The sequence below is a fragment of the Bombina bombina genome, chromosome 1 (genome assembly GCF_027579735.1).
Source record: "Bombina bombina isolate aBomBom1 chromosome 1, aBomBom1.pri, whole genome shotgun sequence".
Taxonomy (NCBI): domain Eukaryota; kingdom Metazoa; phylum Chordata; class Amphibia; order Anura; family Bombinatoridae; genus Bombina; species Bombina bombina.
This window is the reverse complement of record NC_069499.1, coordinates 1469601485-1469621446: the sequence shown is the minus strand read 5'-3', so window position 1 is coordinate 1469621446 and position 19962 is coordinate 1469601485. Positions and strand designations below refer to the sequence as shown.

The 19962-nt window shown below is 38.4% G+C and overlaps 1 protein-coding gene across 6 annotated transcripts in view; it reads right to left on the bottom strand.

Moving 5' to 3' along the window:
- Positions 1-5615: 5615 nt before the first annotated feature.
- BAHCC1 (BAH domain and coiled-coil containing 1) overlaps positions 5616-19962 on the bottom strand; it is a 184603-nt gene continuing 170256 nt past the window's right edge. For all 6 annotated transcript variants that reach the window (XM_053706794.1, XM_053706769.1, XM_053706778.1 and 3 more), the window contains 11 exons: positions 19644-19873; positions 17711-17806; positions 17492-17624; positions 16940-17054; positions 16528-16603; positions 15628-15736; positions 15407-15523; positions 14893-15057; positions 12390-13456; positions 7821-8057; positions 5616-7525 (listed from right to left, as the gene is read on the bottom strand). In XM_053706794.1, the coding sequence (XP_053562769.1) occupies positions 7319-7525; positions 7821-8057; positions 12390-13456; positions 14893-15057; positions 15407-15523; positions 15628-15736; positions 16528-16603; positions 16940-17054; positions 17492-17624; positions 17711-17806; positions 19644-19873 (2552 nt within the window). In that variant the 3' untranslated portion in view covers positions 5616-7318. The remainder of the gene's footprint in view (positions 7526-7820; positions 8058-12389; positions 13457-14892; positions 15058-15406; positions 15524-15627; positions 15737-16527; positions 16604-16939; positions 17055-17491; positions 17625-17710; positions 17807-19643; positions 19874-19962) is intronic.

Genomic DNA, 19962 nt, shown 5'->3' with positions numbered 1-19962 from the left:
TGTACTTTCCTGAAGGTCAGCCATGACAAAAAACAAGCAATAACAATATTGGTCGTGGTACTGTAACTAAAAAATAAAAGCAAGAACTTTGAAAACATTTTTTTTAAAAACGAATGTACTGTGTCTTTATATTTAAATAGTTTTTAATGCTCCGCAATAAAACGCAATAACAGAAATCACTATAGTGAATTTCAGTAGATCACCCCTATAAGTGTACATTCCAACAATCTTATTCACTTGCACCCCACCACAGCTCTGCTGCGGCGCCTACCTGTCCCCACGAGCCAACCAATAAAACTCTGTGAACTGCGTGCCTAAGATCGCTTGTGAAGCTGATTGAAACAAGTGGACTAAGGAAAACACCGGAGCCTCGAGGTACACTGTCAGAACCTGGAACACCAACTGCGCGGTTAAGCGCGCAATGTTAAGCCCCGCCCTTCGTGGACGGTAGTCTAACTCCGATAAGGAGAACCGCATGGCAATACAAATGTTGTAATGAATGTTTCTTATCCAAATGTGTCACTTTTGAATAAACAATGTGCCGCCCTGCCTATCCATGCTAAGACATATCACTGGAGTAAAACTCCATAAACAGTCCCCAGCATCAAGCCCACATTCAATGTGCCTCTCAATGTGACCGGGCTAGTAACTTAAAAAGCCCGCTATACTTCACAGCTGAATTCCTAGGATACCCTAACTTGTCAGCACATATAATACAAGGGGGGGGGGGGAAACATCCATGCATATCGTTATACTTGCAAGGTGATTGCCCCTTCCTGGTGTAGGAAATAATGGCCAGTCTGTTCTGAGCTTGCTATCGTCTCCCCAGAATCAAGACTGTACATACCTCAATGCTGAGCGCAGCATGAACCTGTCCCACACGAAGAAGAGGTCCTTTTTCATCACCTCCTGTAGATCTGTGGGGACAAACAGGGCCTTAGATAATATCTGCTAAGACCATCAGCAGGGCAGCAAACAGTATGGGAGACGCAGAGAGAATGTAGAATCTCCTCAGATCCCTTTGCTGAAAAGCCTGTAGCTTTACCCCTGAGTAAAATAGCAATCACGGGTACCATTTAAAAATATATAAACTCTTGATTGAAGAATCTAAACTAACACCTCACTTTACCTCTTCCTATCACTAACACAGGCAAAGAGAATGACTGGGGTGGGAGGGAAGGGAGGAGCTATATATATATATATATATATATATATATATATATATATATATACATACACAGCTCTGCTGTGGTGCTCTTTGCCTCCTCCTGCTGACCAGGAGGCGATATGCCATAAGGATGAAATCCGTGGACTCGTCATATCTTGTAAAAGAAAGTTGAATAATTAAGCTCCTTGCATTGATTATTGCATTTCTTATACTACACTGTACATATTTGTGTAATGTCTGTTACTTAATTGGAGCGTTCCCTATTATTATTATTATTCCTATTGCTCTTTGTATGTGACCCAACCATGAATATAATTTACATCATCCCACTTTCCTTATAATTTCTAACTCCTATTGTGTCTTTTTTAAACTGATATTTAAAGGGTCCTGCCTTGTTTTGGGTTGATATTTAAAGGGACAATTAAATGTTGGACACAACTATATTAGTATGGCTACTATTCTATTACTATGCAATATTTTCTCCTTTGGTACCAGAAGCTCTCTTCAAAAACCATTCTCTTATTTGAACATTCACAGATTAATGATGTTTTCTGAGTTTTGATAGCTGTAATGCTCATAATACAGAGTGGGAAGGTTTACACCAATATTTTAATACCCACATATACATTTATGGCTATTATACATACAAATAACATAATTTATGTAAGAACTTACCTGATAAATTCATTTCTTTCATATTAGCAAGAGTCCATGAGCTAGTGACGTATGGGACATACATTCCCACCAGGAGGGGCAAAGTCTCCCAAACCCCAAAATGCCTACAAATACACCCCTCACCACACCCACAATTCACTTTAACGAATAGCCAAGAAGTGGGGTGATAAAAAAGTGCGAAAGCATATAAAATAAGGAATTGGAATAATTGTGCTTTATAACCACCACAAAAAAAGGGCGGGCCTCATGGACTCTTGCTAATATGAAAGAAATGAATTTATCAGGTAAGTTCTTACATAAATTATGTTTTCTTTCATGTAATTAGCAAGAGTCCATGAGCTAGTGACGTATGGGATAATGATTACCCAAGATGTGGATCTTTCCACGCAAGAGTCACTAGAGAGGGAGGGATAAAATAAAGACAGCCAATTCCTGCTGAAAATAATCCACACCCAAAATAAAGTTTAAAGAAAAACATAAGCAGAAGATTCAAACTGAAACCGCTGCCTGAAGTACTTTTCTACCAAAAACTGCTTCAGAAGAAGAAAATACATCAAAATTGTAGAATTTAGTAAAAGTATGCAAAGAGGACCAAGTTGCTGCTTTGCAAATCTGATCAATCGAAGCTTCATTCCTAAACGCCCAGGAAGTAGAAACTGACCTAGTAGAATGAGCTGTAATCCTTTGAGGCGGAGTTTTACCCGACTCAACATAGGCAAGATGAATTAAAGATTTCAACCAAGATGCCAAAGAAATGGCAGAAGCTTTCTGGCCTTTTCTAGAACCGGAAAAGATAACAAATAAACTAGAAGTCTTTCGGAAAGACTTAGTAGCTTCAACATAATATTTCAAAGCTCTAACAACATCCAAAGAATGCAACGATTTCTCCTTAGAATTCTTAGGATTAGGACATAATGAGCCTGTAACATAGTATTAATCACAGAGTCAGTGAAACCTCTTTGACCAAGAATCAAGCGTTCAATCTCCATACCTTTAAATTTAAGGATTTGAGATCCTGAAGGAAAAAAAGGACCTTGCAACAGAAGGTCTGGTCGTATCGGAAGAGTCCACGGATGGCAAGAGGCCATCCGGACAAGATCCGCATACCAAAACCTGTGAGGCCATGCCGGAGCTACCAGCAGAACAAACGAGTATTCCTTCAGAATCTTGGAGATTACTCTTGGAAGAACTAGAGGCGGAAAGATATAAGCAGGATGATACTTCCAAGGAAGTGATAATGCATCCACTGCTTCCGCCTGAGGATCCCGGGATCTGGACAGATACCTGGGAAGTTTCTTGTTTAGATGAGACGCCATCAGATCTATTTCTGGAAATTACTTCAGAAATAGCATTAGGAACAGGAAAAACTTCTGGAATAACCACAGGAGATTTAAATACCTTATCTAAACGTTTAGAATTAGTATCAAGAGGACCAGAATCCTCTATTTCTAAAGCAATTAGTACTTCTTTAAGTAAAGAACGAATAAATTCCATTTTAAATAAATATGAAGATTTATCAGCATCAATCTCTGAGACAGAATCCTCTGAACCAGAAGAGTCATCAGAATCAGAATGATGATGTTCATTTAAAAATTCATCTGTAGAGAGAGAAGTTTTAAAAGATTTTTTATGTTTACTAGAAGGAGAAATAGCAGACATAGCCTTCTTGATGGATTCAGAAACAAAATCTCTTATGTTATCAGGAACATTCTGCACCTTAGATGTTGAAGGAACTGCAACAGGCAATGGTACATTACTAAAGGAAATATTATCTGCATTAACAAGTTTGTCATGGCAATTAGTACAAACAACAGCCGGAGGAATAGCTACCAAAAGTTTACAGCAGATACACTTAGCTTTGGTAGTTCCAGCACTTGACAGCGATTTTCCTGAAGTATCTTCTGACTCAGATGCAACGTGAGACATCTTGCAATATGTAAGAGAAAAAACAACATATAAAGCAAAATTGATCAAATTCCTTAAATGACAGTTTCAGGAATGGGAAAAAATGCCAATAAACAAGCTTCTAGTAACCAGAAGCAAAGAAAAAATGAGACTGAAATAATGTGGAGACAAAAGCGATGCCCATATTTTTTTGGCGCCAAATAAGACGCCCACATTATTTGGCGCCTAAATGCTTTTTGGCGCCAAAAATGACACCACATCCGGAACGCCGACATTTTTGGAGCAAAAGGACGTCAAAAAAATGACGCAACTTCCGGCGACACGTATGACGCCGGAAACAGAAAAGATTTTTTGCGCCAAAAAAGTCAGCGCCAAGAATGACGCAATAAAATGAAGCATTTTCAGCCCCCGCGAGCCTAACAGCCCACAGGGAAAAAGAGTCAAATTTTTTAAGGTAAGAAAAAATGATTGATTCAAATGCATTATCCCAAATATGAAACTGACTGTCTGAAAATAAGGAATGTTGAACATCCTGAGTCAAGGCAAATAAATGTATGAATACATATATTTAGAACTTTATAAATAAAGTGCCCAACCATAGCTTAGAGTGTCACAGAAAATAAGATTTACTTACCCCAGGACACTCATCTACATGTTTGTAGAAAGCCAAACCAGTACTGAAACGAAAATCAGCAGAGGCATTGGTATATAAATAAGAGTATATCGTCGATCTGAAAAGGGAGGTAAGAGATGAATCTCTACGACCGATAACAGAGAACCTATGAAATAGACCCCGTAGAAGGAGATCACTGCATTCAAATAGGCAATACTCTCCTCACATCCCTCTGACATTCACTGCACGCTGAGAGGAAAACCGGGCTCCAACTTGCTGCGGAGCGCATATCAACGTAGAATCTAGCACAAACTTACTTCACCACCTCCATAGGAGGCAAAGTTTGTAAAACTGAATTGTGGGTGTGGTGAGGGGTGTATTTGTAGGCATTTTGGGGTTTGGGAGACTTTGCCCCTCCTGGTGGGAATGTATGTCCCATACGTCACTAGCTCATGGACTCTTGCTAATTACATGAAAGAAAATATTTTTCTAAAAAATTAAATATAGATTTTGATAAGGTTTTAGGATATCCTCTGTGTGTTCTCCCCTCAAAGGGCTTTTGAGTTGTGGACACCCCAAGACATGTTTTAGTTCAGCTTTTTATTGGAGTCACAAAAAGTATGGCACAAATTCCTAGTTCTAGTTCCTAGCTAGTTCACAGCTTCTAGGCATAAATCCATGCTCCAGCAGATAATCCCTATGCATTTTTGGATTCTACCAAAACAACAATAGATATAGATACAGCTATAAAAGGAAATGTGTGGGGGGGGGGGAGTTAAATTTACAATTCAGAAACTAAAAAGAAAGGGTTAATGGTGATGCACTGCAGTATAAATTTGCGGGTAAAGTAATTTAAAGTACATATTATATTTTGTCTTTAACCCAACTTGTTTTAAGTCCCTTTAAGGACATATATGTATCTTTTACGAACATTATATTTCCATACCATAGACTTTTCCCAACTTCCATGTAATATGGCTAACTAACACTGGCCATAGTGTATAATTTACCAATGCATTTAAGAAAATATTTAAAAAATATATATATATATCCCTGTTGTAGATTTCCTGGCAGAGCTGTCTGCCCTGTTCAATGAATTGCACCCAATTTCTAAGTTGTGTTTTGTTTATAGAAAAAGAAGAAAAAAAGAGGAAAGAAATAAAACATGTTCCCTGTAGGATTAATACACAAATTGTATAAATGTCTTAAATACATAAATTTACCAGTGGGGGGGAAAAAAACACAGACTACAGATGATTTATATAATATATATTTATAGAATATTTCCTTTTTAATCCATCGGACCATATTGACATTCCCAATACATTTTCATTACTTTTTTCTTAAAAAAATGTCTTAAACAACACAAAAAAAATATTTCAGACAATCTATTTACATATTTCCAGGAATTTGGTGGCGTTTTTTTAAAACAATAAAAGCATTTAAATGTGACTTTTTTTTTTATAGATACTTAAATTGTCATCCATTGCCCCTTCAAGTCCCTGCCTAGACCCCAAGTGCTTTCTTGTATCTAGCCCCATTTTAATTACAAATTATACATAATTCCTCATATTCCCAGCCTTGCCAAGGGGAGCACAGTGCATAATTTATATTTAAGCAACAGCAAATAGGGGAAGATTTTTTACATTAAACGTAATTTTTTTTTTTTTTTTTTTTTAATTTTCTGTCTTTGTTAATAAAAAAACTTTCCAAAAGAAATTCTCTATTTACACAGTGAATAAATAGACAATTATTACACCTGATACTGCCTTTCGGGAAGAAAGGTGTTAAGAGGTACTGGGGAGAATATGGCTTGAAACTTGAGGCTGTTGACCATAAATTAGGAATAATACAAATAAACACACAAAAAAATACAATTACAAAAAAAAAAAAAAATGAAAAAAAAGTAAGCTGTTTAGAAGGTTATAGCAGATTTGCTAGGAAATGTTTCAATTTGATTTGTGCATCTTGGTTTGGAGAGAAAAATATTCCAATGTTGATTTGGGTCTTTGGATTGCAAGTTCTTGAGTTATAGGCCATTCTTAATTCCTTAGCTGCCAAAAGGGGCTGCTTCATAATGTACTGCACCCCTCTCTGCTAGCCAACGGATAAAGTGTTAAGTGTAGGGTACTGCTCATTTCTCGGACTACTTAATCCTGAGTAAACTATAAGTGCCATTAAAAAAGTTCTTTATATACCTCTCAGAGATAAAATGTTCTTCATAACGAAGATGGGAACCTTGGGTCCTCTGCTTATATGTACTCCCCCTGTACTGGCACCTGTCCTTAGGGATAGGCATATAATACTGTCAGATGTAGAATAGCAGACATAAGCAACTATCAAATGAAGAATTTCCTAGCATTGCTGCTTCGAACCCCTTGGATCAAAGATTCTAGAATGCATTTGTTCCACAGTATCATAAGCTCTGCCGTGCTTTACAAACCCCTCTGGCCTTGAAGGGGCTATTTTTCTTTTTTTTAAACTATAGTGTAGACACTACTTGAAAGCTCTTCTCTGGTGGTACAGTGGGATTCGGATTTACAAAATAATAGAGAAAGAGAGAGGCTCGGTTTGCTGTAGCACAGCCTCCTAACAATGTGGGAGACAGTCCAAAACCCCCCATCCCCAACGCATCACATGGGATGCAAAGTGTCTGTAGAAATGTTTATATTCTCCTAGCCCCTTAGCGCCATTTAGGAGGCTGAACCAGTTCTGGTGCTCCAGGCCCATTATTCATGTGCACATGAATCATTGTGTGTGCGTCGATACACACACACAAAGCCGTCAGACAAAACTGTGTATGTCTCAGGTTTAAAATTTGTGCGTGTCAGTCTCAGTGTCTGCATGTTAGTCAGTGTGTATATTTGTACATGCTACCTGTGTGACTGCAATGTGCTACAGTAGGAAGTGCTGTTTAATAAGTGGTAGCCTCCCCTAGCAAACCCCTGCATGACATCTTAGCACAGCACTGGCACCCCCTCTGCAGTCACCAACCGCCCGGTGCTTGGGTCATAGGTCCCTGCAAGGTAGTAGAGGTTTTGCCGGTCTTGGTAGCGTTTGCTGTGGCTCATCTTGTCATACTGCTGGCGGCTCACAACCTGGCACTTGTGTGAGATTGTCTGCACGTCATTCTCATCCTCATGGGATGACTGGTACAGTGCGTTCTGTGGAAGGACAGAGAACTCAAGGGTTATAAAAGAGCAAACCGTTAATACACTAGTTTTCAGTGAGATAAAAAGTTAAATACAGCATCAGGTAAATAAGAGAAAAGGCAGTGTATGCAAGCAATAGTCTGCAACAGAGGTAGTAAAGGAAACAAGTTAAAGTAGATATCTACAGAAAAATCAAACAGGATCTGAGTGTATATAATAGGTGGTTTCTGGTGATTAAAACCTCAGCATACTCTTAATCCAATAATATGTATATACTCCCACCAATCTCCTCCCTGCCCCTTCTTACCTTGCCATCACTGTGCCTTTTGCCCAGTTTAGTTTCTTCAGGGTGGTAAAACCATTTTACTTTTACTACCATGTTGCCACCCCACGATTCCCACATGTTCTCTATACGTCCAATGTAGGGCAGATTAGGGCGGCCGGCTGACAGGAAGACTGCGCATTCCCCCACATGCAGCATTTCCTTCCCTCTCACAATTGCCTTGTAAAACAGCTTACGGGCTTTCCCCTTCATGCCTCGTCTCTGAAAGGAAGAGAGAGGCAAATAAATAATCAATTATGACATAGAATCAGGGCAGCTGTTATCACTAAGATGTGAAAATTGGCTTAACCTAATATTTTATTCAAATATAATGTAGGTACTAACACTTTGGCAGGTGTCTTTGGCAACTAAGGAGTTAAAGGGACATTCCAGTCAAAATGTAAATGCACATAGATTTATTACATCTTTGAATAGAAACATATTTGCAATATACATGTATTGGCAAAAATGCTTCTAGTAAAAGTTATCACTGTTTTAGTGTAAACATTTTCCTGCACGTGCATGTGAAGCATAGCTAGATATTGTTGCTGCACCCACATTTTATATAATGCAGCTCCTCAGATCATCAGTGAGGCTTGTGTCAGCAATTAACAAATTGAGTCATTACCAGATGGTACAAGCATCTTAGGCTCTCTGAGCAAGTGTTGTGTTTAAAATGCTGGTGCACGGTGCATACTTAAATACACCTTTGAAACGGCTACAGTTTTTATTAGAAGTATTTTTGCTAAATGCGTGTATATTACAAAATGTCTTCTGTTAAATACCCAAATGTACCCATGTGGTTTCCAATTTTGGCTGGAATATTCCTTTAAAGCTTTAAGTGCTGAAAATCCAAAGTAGATTTGAAATCAAATGTAATGCTGAGATGCTGAGCCCAGAAAGGAAGATTGAAATTAACAAAGAACAATTCCTTTCTTTTTTGCATCTACCAGAAAGTTTAAAAAAAAAAAAAAAAAATGTTAAAAGGGACAGTCTTACACCTTAGTCATCTTAAAGTGAAGGTAATGTTTGACGAATCAGTGCCCTGTTTTTAATAATCCTATTAAAAACAGGGGAACTTTAATTCATCAAACTTTACATTTCACTTGTATTGTTTAAATACTTGCCTTTTAATCCTGACAGCTGCTCCAGCGATTTCCCCCGGCCGTCGGAAGCCTCTTCATACATCAGAAATGACGAATCCGGCTTCCTTGGAGGAAGTCGGATTCGTCATTTTGGACCCGCGAAGAGGGCTTGCGACAGGCGGAGGAAGCGTTGCAGCGGCTGTCAGGATTAAAAGGTAAGTATTTAAACAAAACAAGTGAAATGTAAAGTTTGATGAATTAAAATGCCCCTGTTTTAATAGGATTATTAAAAACGGGGCACTAATTCGTCAAACATTACCTTCACTTTAAAGTCTAATTTAAGATTAAGCTGCAAATAGCCTCTTGCACCCTTCCTATATTATGCAGCAGGAACAGTAAAAAAGTTATTTTAAAATGAATAATGTTTCTGGCCAGTTTGAAATGGCTGCCAAGTTCAGCCCACTGATGACATCACGATCTGGGCTGCAAATGGCATCCAATCACAAAAGGTTTACTAGTTGGATTCAACAGACCATCAATGTTATTCAGCAGAGTGCCAAGATGCAGCCAAGATTGTGATGTCATCAGTGGGCTGAGCTTGGCAGCCATTTCAAAGTGGCCAGAAACAATATTCATTTTAAAATAACATTTTACTGTTTTTGTAGCATGATATAGAAAGGGTGCAGGAGACTATTTGCAGCTTAATCTAAGGTAAGACTTTAAGATGACTTAGGTGTAGACTGTCCCTTTAAATGATAATTTCTTTATCTGCTAATTAACAATTCACAGATAAATATCAGTTACATGCACTCAATTTCAATATCTATTTAAACAGGTGGGAAAATGTTTAGCATGTTTTATTGCTGCTTTTTCATATGCACAAGAGAGTATTTATTTTATTTGGATACACAAATGAAATGCACATACAGCATTTTTCTAGTATATATTTATTAGCAAAAAAAGTTTCTAGAAAATAAATATGACTGTTTTAACAATATCTTTCACTTTGCATAAAGCATATGTACATATGCCCCGGGCACTCTCATTAAATCACTGAGCATGGTTAGAGAGCTGGTCCTGGTATAAATTAATCAGTGATGACACAATATATGCTCTGAGTAGGCAGTTTTTGAATGCAGGTACATTAGGTCTGTGTGCATATGCTCTGTGCATTTATGTACATTTCAATTTTGACTTTAATGTCCTTTTAAAGTGACATTAAACAGTTTAATTGCAATATAAAATGTTAGAATATAAATGTAGTAAAAAAAAATAGAATATAATGTCATTAGTTCATTTGTCCCCTTTTACTGTAATTTAGCTCTGAAAATTGTGGGCTTTACTATTCCACTAAGATTTTTTTTAAAGGTACAGTCTAACAGTCTACTCCAGAATTTTTATTGTTTAAAGATAATCCATGTATTATCCATTTCCCAGTTTTGCATAACCAACACTGTTATATTAATACACGTTTTACCTCTGTGATTACCTTCTATCTAAGCCTCTACAGACTGCCCCCTTATCTCAGTGCTTAAATGTCAGCCAAGTAGTGCTGACTCATGCATAACTCCACGGGATTGAGCATAATGTTCTCTAAATGGTACACATGAACTAGCACTGTCTAGCTGTGAAAAGCTAATAAAATGTACTGAGATAAGAGGCAGCTTTCAAGGGATTAGAAAATAGCCTATTAGCCTACCTAGGTTTAGCCTTCAACATGCAATTCAAGAAGTCTTGAGGTAGCCTAGCCCAGTGTTTCTGAGTTCCAGATTTTCATGGTATCGGAACTAGAGAACAGGTGAAATAATCAGCGGATGGGTGAGACAACACATCTTAGTATCTGTTTATCAGAGGGAGGTCTTAACATTTTAAAAACTTTCATCTCCTTTAACTTTTCAAACATTTTAAATACATAAAAAATAGTTAACATAGAATGCCTTTAATTATCGATCAGGGAGTTCCTTGCCACATTTAATAAAAGATGCAGAAATAGAACGACTTTCAAAGCTTATATAATTATAATCTATTGTTACATAAAGAATAGATTTATAATTGTGACACAGAACGAAGGATAAACTCAGCTCTCTGGGTTTAGAGTATGTGCCAAATCTAAATATAATAGCTACATTGCCAGCTGTTAATCATAATCCACTTTCTGTATAGTAAATCACTTGACAACCCCCCCCCCCCACACACACACACCAAATTCCCGTTTTTAATAAATGATAAAGCCCCAGTAATAAGGTAATTATCTAGAACACAATTTGCAGCAACTTAAAGGGAATTTAAAGTGATGCAGAACTGCAGTACAGGGAAACATTTAAAATACTAGCAGCCACCAGACTATACTCCGCTGCGCTAAAAAAAAAATTCTTACTTGACTATAGGTGCTACAGCCAATCAAAGAAAAAAAAAGTCTGTGGTATACACTGATATGGAGACTTCAAGTACAGGTGAAGTTTCATTTTCAAATAAGTGTTTCAAATATCTAGTTCATTCAGTCATGGGGACACTGTAGTGATAAATTAAAGTTAAAGGGATAGTATACACCAATTTTCATATAACTGCATGTAATAGACACTACTATAAAGAATAATATGCACAGATACTGATATAAAAATACGGTATAAAACCGTTTAGAAGCTTCCAGTTTAGCTCTGTTTAAAAGGTTACTGGAACACCCACTGCAAGTGGGAAATATCAGGCACTCCCCCTTCATCTGCATATGAAAAGGCCCTTTACACAAACAGATGCAAGCTGGAGTAGGTATTCTAAAACTTTGGGGCTTGGTTAGGAGTCAGAAAATCAGAGCAAAGTTATTTAAAAATAAGTAAAACTATCCATTTAGAAAAAAACAAAAAACTGTATGGGCTATATAAATGTATCATCTACAAAACATTTATGCAAAGAAAAATCTAGTGTATAATGTCCCTTTAATGCTTCACTTTCATTATTTAGATAGGACTTTTAATTTTAATCAACTTTCCAATTTACTTTTATCATCAAATTTGCTTTTTTCTCTTGGTATTCTTAGTTTAAACTAAACATAGGTAGGCTCATATGCTAATTTCTAAGCCTTTGAGGGCTGCCTCTCATCACATGCTTTTTAAATCTCTTTTCAACACAAAGAGACAGAAAGTACACGTGGGCTATATAGATAACACTGTGTTCAAACACAGGGGGTTATTTAAGATTTAGCACAAAACAAAGCTAAATTTAAGTTATTTAGATAATAAACTGTCACAGTCATGTGATCAGCGGGCTGGAAGAAGGTTCCTAGATACAAGGTAATCACAGAGGTAAAAAAAAAAGTGTATTAATATAGCTGTGTTGGTTATGCAATACTGGGGAATGGGTAATATAGGGATTATCTATCTTTTAAAACAATAACAATTCTATGGTAGGCTGTCCCTTCCTTTAACATTTTTGCAATATTTTTTTTTCTAGTCTAGATATCATTAGCGCTCACCTGAGTGGGCTCCCCAGACCACTTCCAGAGCTGACGTGCAGGGAGAAAGGCAGAGATCTTTGGCCGATTTTCTACCGAGGGTAGGCGTTGCTGACGAAGGGAAGGCTCTTTGGTTTTGGGGTAATTTGAAGGGGCTCCTTTCCTTCTCTGTTTGGCTTTCTCCTCAGAGACAAAGCACCCACGAGATGCTGACCCCCCTTCTTCAGGGTGCTGTGCCAGCAGAGCAGGCACAGGATGGGTGAGACAGGGTGGCAAAAGTACAGCAGAGTTCCCTTCATCAGAGCTTTCTGATGATTCCTCATTGTCTGACGAGCAAACACTGGAGCTTGAGAGGGAGCCAGAACTAGAGGACGATGATGAACCAGAGGAAGAAGAAGAGACAGAAAGTCCTGCCAGAAATTGGGATGGGACACTGGCCCGCAGATCCCCCTCATCCTGATCAGAGTAAGAGCTGGGGCAGTCACTGTCAAAGTTCACTCCATATTCTGCCTGTCCAGCATACTTGCCAAGTGCCAAGCCTATTGGCAGATGATTATGCAAAGGTGGCCGTCGCTTCTTGTCTTTACTGAGCCCTGATTGTGTTGTGTAATTTTGTCCAATATGGAGTCCAAAATCCTTATCACAAAGGAGGAGAGCTTTGCCATTTTTTGTTTTTGGTGACGTTACTCCTTCATGGTCTAGTTTCACCAGGAATTCTCCACCTGCTTTTCTTTTGCTCCCCTTCCCCTTGTCATCTTCTTCCAGCCGTTCTCTTTTTGTCCGAACAGGCTTCTGCCCTGGTGTAAGCCCTGAATTAGAAGTGCCACCAAAGGGAGTGTATGAGTTGGCCAGACTGCTAAATGACCCAGCCCCAAATCCATTCCCAAAGACATGTGGAGGTTCGCGGCATTTTTGCTTCTTGCTACTTCCCTGCGTCTGAAATGGATCTGAAAGTCCACCTCCACCACGGCATCCAGATTTGCGTCGGCCCTGTGATGCCCAGTTCAACAGACCCACACTGGTTGGACGCCCTAGGAAGTTGTCTGGCAGCTGCACCTTGGCACCTGAGTTAAATACATCTGTTTTCTCTGTGAAAGAAAATAAAATTGAAGATTATTCAGAAACTGGTATAGAAAAAAAAAGGAACTCATGATAATCATTTCACATCTATTCTGTTGTAAAATGCCAAACATTTTTGATAATTTTAAAGTTCATACCATTATGTTTGCTTACCCCCATAAATGTCTTTTACATTTTCTTAAATATCCATACAATACGTGTTTTATTTTACCTGCAGGGAATGTCTGATTTCCAGATGAGGTTATTTTAAGTGAAGGAGCTTTCAAAATTTAAACAGGATTCCATGTGTAAAGAGGATCATTTGAAACATAATGACCATATGTACAAAACATACACCAGAGCAACAAAAACTCCAATTTGTTTAAACTGCAGAGTACAACTACAGTAGAATGGTTACTTCTAATCATGATATTGTTTTCCCTTCTGAGCCCGCAGCTGTCTTGAGTCTCTTAATTTAACCCCTTAAAAAGTATAAGTTTGTTAAGCTCTGCATTTTCACACTGGGTGCCACCATCTTGGATCTTATATTTGTTATTTAAAAGGGACAGTCTACATGCAAATGTTTATTGTTTAAAAGATATCCCTTTATTACCCATTCTCCAGTTTTGCATAGCCAACAGTTATATAAATACACTTTTTACCTCTGTGATTACCTTGTATCTTAACCTCTGCAGACTGCCCCTTTATCTCAGTGCTTTTACAAACTTGCATTTCAGCCAAATTAGTGCCGATTTACAAATAACTCCACTAGAGTGAGCACAATGTTATCTATATGGCACACAAACTAGCGCTTCAAGGCCTTCAAGGTCTTCAAGGTCTTAGAAATCAGCCTATGAGCCTACCTAGGTTTAGCCTTGAACAGAGAATACCAAGAGAACAAAGCAAATTTGATGATAAAAGTAAATTGGAAAGTTGTTTAAAATTTCATGCCCCATCTGAATCATGAAAGTTTAATTTTGACTTTACTGTCCTTTTAACTTTTAATCTGTGCAAACAACCACAAAAATGTAACACTTCCGCTCTCTATAATGTGAGCTAAACTGATGTGAAATGTACAGCTGTCAAAAAAGCTATCACAGTATGCAGCAATATGCGTGCTACAAGATGGCGAAACCAAGTATAAAATGCAGAGCTTTACCAAATGGATTCTGTAATGAGTTAAAATAAGAGAGCAGCTTTAAAGAGAGCTGCAGGTACAGGAACGAAAACATTCGCATGGCGAGTAGTAACCATATTACTGCAGTTGTACCCAGCAGTTTAATGTCCCTTTAAATATATGTTCCTAGAGAGCATGCTGCAATTAAAATCATAATTAAATCACTAAATATAAAGGCGATGGTCAACAAAATCTATTTTTTAGCCCCATTTTTTTCCACTTTGTTGTATTTAAGAGAGAGCTTTTTAAAATGAGAAGGCACTAATTAATGATAAAACATAAACACACCAGTTTTCTCTTTGCTGGCTGCCTTTCTCCCACTGTTTTTGATAGTCTCTGCACCTTCGGAACTTTGATTCTGAGAGGATTCCCCTGAGGCAGATGTATTACCAGAAGAGCGCTTAGCTCTTCGGCTCTCTGCAGACAGCAAGAGAGCAGGGGAGGGCTCAGTACCTTTAAAAAAAAAAAAAAAAAAAAAAAAAAAAAAAACACAAACAGTGTAAATGTGGGCATGGTGTCTCTACAAGAGAGCCTACTCTCCTTGCAATGGTCATAGCACTGCTTATTACATGACTGCTGAACCTTAAGTGTTTAAATCACAGGAAGTTCTGCTCAATGTCACAAACAGTAGTCTGGAAAATTCTCTCTTAACCCTCCACCGCCGCTTTTTTCTGCCATTGTAATAAATTAAAAATCTTTCATAGGTAAGAAGCTCTTTAATAGCTGCAAATCTGTTCAACGCTCAAAGCACAATGTTGAGGTAACCGAACTTATTGAATGTAATATTTGCACTGAAACTCACATTGGATAGTGAAATCTGGTGGCAGGAAACGAATGTTGTTCAGAGTGATTTTCCCCCGATCTCCATCATCAAATGCAACAGTCACGGCATCTGATTCTCCCTCATCACTGGAGGAACCTGCATAGGTGAGAGGGGTGTCAAATATAAAGCTCATCTGTATGCCTTCCTTTAAACCCAAAACACTGAATACTTCTGACAGACAGATATCATAATGTCCATACCTCTCACTACATTTCCTGGGTACAGACAACGTGACTTTTGACTCCAGTAAGCACAAACACGGGTCCCATTGGGGAGGCTGCGCGTGGACTGTGGTTTCACATCCACCACCTACAAAAATATTTATAGTAAAAAGTTTTTAGGAGGAAAATTATATATATATATATATATATATATATATATATATATATATATATATATATATATATATATATATATATATATATACATATATACACATATATATATACATATATATACATACACACACACACACACACACATATATATATATATACATACATACATATATACATACACATATATATATACATATATATACATACACACACATATATATATATACATACATACATATATACATACACATATATATATAATGCAAAAGTAGACACAGTGCTGCTAAGCACACTCTCAAATGACAACTAATTGCATACAAACACAAGACAGCCACGTGCACACAGAGAACAATTCTATCCACACATATTGTGGCCACATGTGCAAATAGCCAGTGCTGCTATAGTACTGTGCACAAACATTACTCTCAAGTATCCCCCATTAATCCAAAATTAAAATAAACATGTCATTCTTTTGCACAACTCTGCAAGTGTTTTGACGCTTCTTCAAGGGTATTTTTTGCATTAGACCCAGAATGCATGCATAAATAATTATTCAGGGATACTAAACATTTGTTTTTGATCTAGTAAATAGCAAATTAGTAAAGAAAGGCATACTAAAAATATCTTGCTTATTGCTTTGCTAGTTTGTAACTAATCTGCTGTCACCCTGTGCAACCCTTGAATGTGCCTCAGTGCAGACAAACCGGTACCACACTGTATATGCTAACCAAAACAGAAGGGGATTTGAGAGAAGGAACTGACCGCTTCCTGTAGCAGTTGCTCTTGGGAGTAGATCCGAGGCCTATTTCCTCTCTCGCCCTCAATCACAACACTGTATCTGCAACCAGGAAAAACAGCTTTAAAGACCGGCCACACAGACAGTGAGCTATACATCACATCTTGAACATTTCTGATACGTAAATTAAATTAAAAACAGCTTAGGCCGACAACAGAATAAATGTTGCATTAAACAGAAGCCGACGGATCAAGTAGGATTTAATGTTTAACAATGGGAGCATAAAGAACAGAGTTTTGCAGAAATGTCAACATAGCCCTCATTTCTCTGTCCTAATTTGTCATATAGTTAATTCAGGACTCGTATAGTAACTTTACTTGTTGACTTATATCTTTAGGTACCCATCTATTTTAGAAACAGTTTTTCTTAGTCTCTTACATATCAGGAGGCTGCAGGCTTCGTATGCTGGCTGCATACAGCAAGTTGTCCTCTTTCGGGATAAGGACATGTAAACCTTCCTTTAGATCTTCCTTGTTGAGTGAACAGATGTGAGCTAAAAGAAAAACAAAACAGAGTTAACCCCTTACAGAGGAGACTATCTGAATACAAATTGAACACAAACATTAAGATTTAAAGAGGCATTGAGGTAGAAAAATTAGATGCACTACTCAATGTGGAACTCTGGGTGTTTATCCCCACAAAAGGGTTAAACACAAAGTCCCACTTGGCAGCATTAGAGAACTGCTGGTCCTAAGCAGGAAACAGACAGCCAATTGGCAATGTTCAGAACGGGGTGGCTGCAGTGCATGTGGTTCCAAAGTGGGACTTTACCTATGTGTCTAACTCTTTTGTGCTGATTAAACACAGTGAGTTCCATGGTGAGAAGTGCAAAATTAAATGCTTTAACAAATTTAACAGATTAGAGGCAGGTAATTGTTGCGCTACTATGTCAATTTGACATTACCGCAAAATATCCAGCAATCTCCATACCTCGCTCCTTCCTCTGACTAACACCAGTGGTGGAATCTTCCTCTTCTTCTGAGAAACTGCTGTTGTCATCAAATTGGAAATCATCCTCTACTGCAAAGCTTTGCAAGAGTTTGCTTACTGCACGACCCCGCTCCTAATGTGAGAAGGAACAGATGTATAACCTAGGGGCACTTAGGAGGTTGAGACAAAATCTACTCAGTGTGAGTAATAGCCATTTACCTGCTTTGTTTTCATCCGCCCCAGTTTCATTCCTTCTTTCAAAAGGCTCTTGGGTGCCCGGGATGTTAGGGACATATTTATTGCACCATTCCTTCTCTACAAGGGAATTAAGAATGACATGAGAAAAGGGTATGCACAAATGCAATGCAGAATTACAGTAATCTGTACAAATAAATGTATAATATATCTGTGGAACACAATATACAGTATCTCACAAAAGTGAGTACACCCCTCACATTTTTGTAAATATTTTATTATATCTTTTCATGTGACAACACTGAAGAAATGACACTTTGCTACAATGTAAAGTAGTGAGTGTACAGCCTGTATAACAGTGTAAATTTGCTGTCCCCTCAAAATAACTCAACACACAGCCATTAATGTTTAAACCGTTGGCAACAAAAGTGAGTACATCCCTAAGTGGAAATGTCCAAATTGGGCCCAATTAGCTATTTTCCCTCCCGGTGTCATGTGACTCATTAGTTTTACAAGGTCTCAGGTGTGAATGGGGAGCAGGTGTTAAATTTGGTGTTATCGCTCTCCCACTCTCTCATACTGGTCACTGGAAATTTAACATGGCACCTCATAGCAAAGAACTCTGAGGATCTGAAAAAAAGAATTGTTGCTCTACATAAAGATGGCCTAGGCTATAAGAAGATTGCCAAGACCCTGAAATTGAGCTGCAGCACGTTGGGCAAGACCATACAGCGGTTTCACAGGACAGGTTCCACTCAGAACAGGCCATAGTCGACCAAAGAAGTTGAGTGCACATGCTCAACGTCATATCCAGGGGTTATCTTTGGGAAATAGATGTATGAGTGCTGCCAGCATTGGTGCAGAGGTTGAAGGGGTGGGGGGGGGGGGGGGTAGCCTGTCAGTGATCAGAACCTACGCCTCACACTGCATCAAATTGGTCTGCATGGCTGTCGTCCCAGAAGGAAGCCTCTTCTAAATATGATGCACAAGAAAGCCTGCAAACAGTTTGCTGAAGACAAGCAGACTATGGACATTGATTACTGGAACTATGTCCTGTGGTCTGATGAGACCAATATAAACTTATTTGGTTTAGATGGTGTCAAGCGTGTGTGGCGGCAACCAGGTGAGCAGTACAAAGACAAGTGTGTCTTGCCTACAGTCAAGCATGGTGGTGGGAGTGTCATGGTCTGGGCCTGCATGAGTGCTGCCAGCACTGGGGAGCTACAGTTAATTGAGGGAACCATGAATGCCAACATGTACTGTGACATACTGAAGCAGAGCATGATCCCCTCCCTTTGGAGATTGGGCCGCAGGGCAGTATTCCAAAATGATGACCCCAAACACACCTCCAAGACGACCACTGCCTTGCTAAATAAGCTAAGGGTAAAGGTGATGGACTGGCCAAGCATGTCTCCAGATCTAAACCCTATTGAGCATCTGTGGGGCATCATGAAACGGAAGGTGGGGGAGCGCAAGGTCTCTAACATCCACCAGCATAATGATGTTTTTATGGAGGAGTGGAAGAGGATTCCAGTGGCAACCTGTGAAGCTCTGGTCAACTCCATGCCCAAGAGGGTTAAGGCAGTGCTGGAAAATAATGGTGGCCACACAAAATATTGATACTTTTGGCCCAATTTGGACATTTCCACTTAGGGGTGTACTCACTTTTGTCCCCAATGGTTTAGACATTAATGGCTGTGTGTTGAGTTATTTTGAGAGGACAGCAAATTTACACTGTTATACAGGCTGTACACTCACTACTTTACATTGTAGCAAAGTGTAATGTCTTCAGTGTTGTCACATGAAAAGATATAATAAAATATTTACAAAAATGTGAGGGGTGTACTCACGTTTGTGAGATACTGTACATCACCTTGTGCAACACTACAATAAGCACAATTAATCACTCAGTATTTTGTAAATATACAAAATTAAATGTTTTGTTTATAATTCGCACCTGTAAATCTTTAATCTTTTTTACTTTCTTCAGGCTATGTTCACCAGTGCTGAAAAGACTCTCATTGACTGTGAGTGGCCGGGCATCAGAGGTCATCTTCTGTCGTAGATTGCCTTTGGGTTTCCCCTCGCAACCCACTACTTTCTTTTTCAAAGGTTTGCTAAGCAGATTTCCTAGCTTTGCAGAACGTTTTCGAATTTTCACTTCACTATCTGGGCTAGTGATACCGCCTACAGGGACAAAAAAAAAAATTTTTAAAGAAAAATTGAGCTTACATTGAGACTTCTAAAAAAAAAAAAAAAAAAAAAAAAAAAAAAAG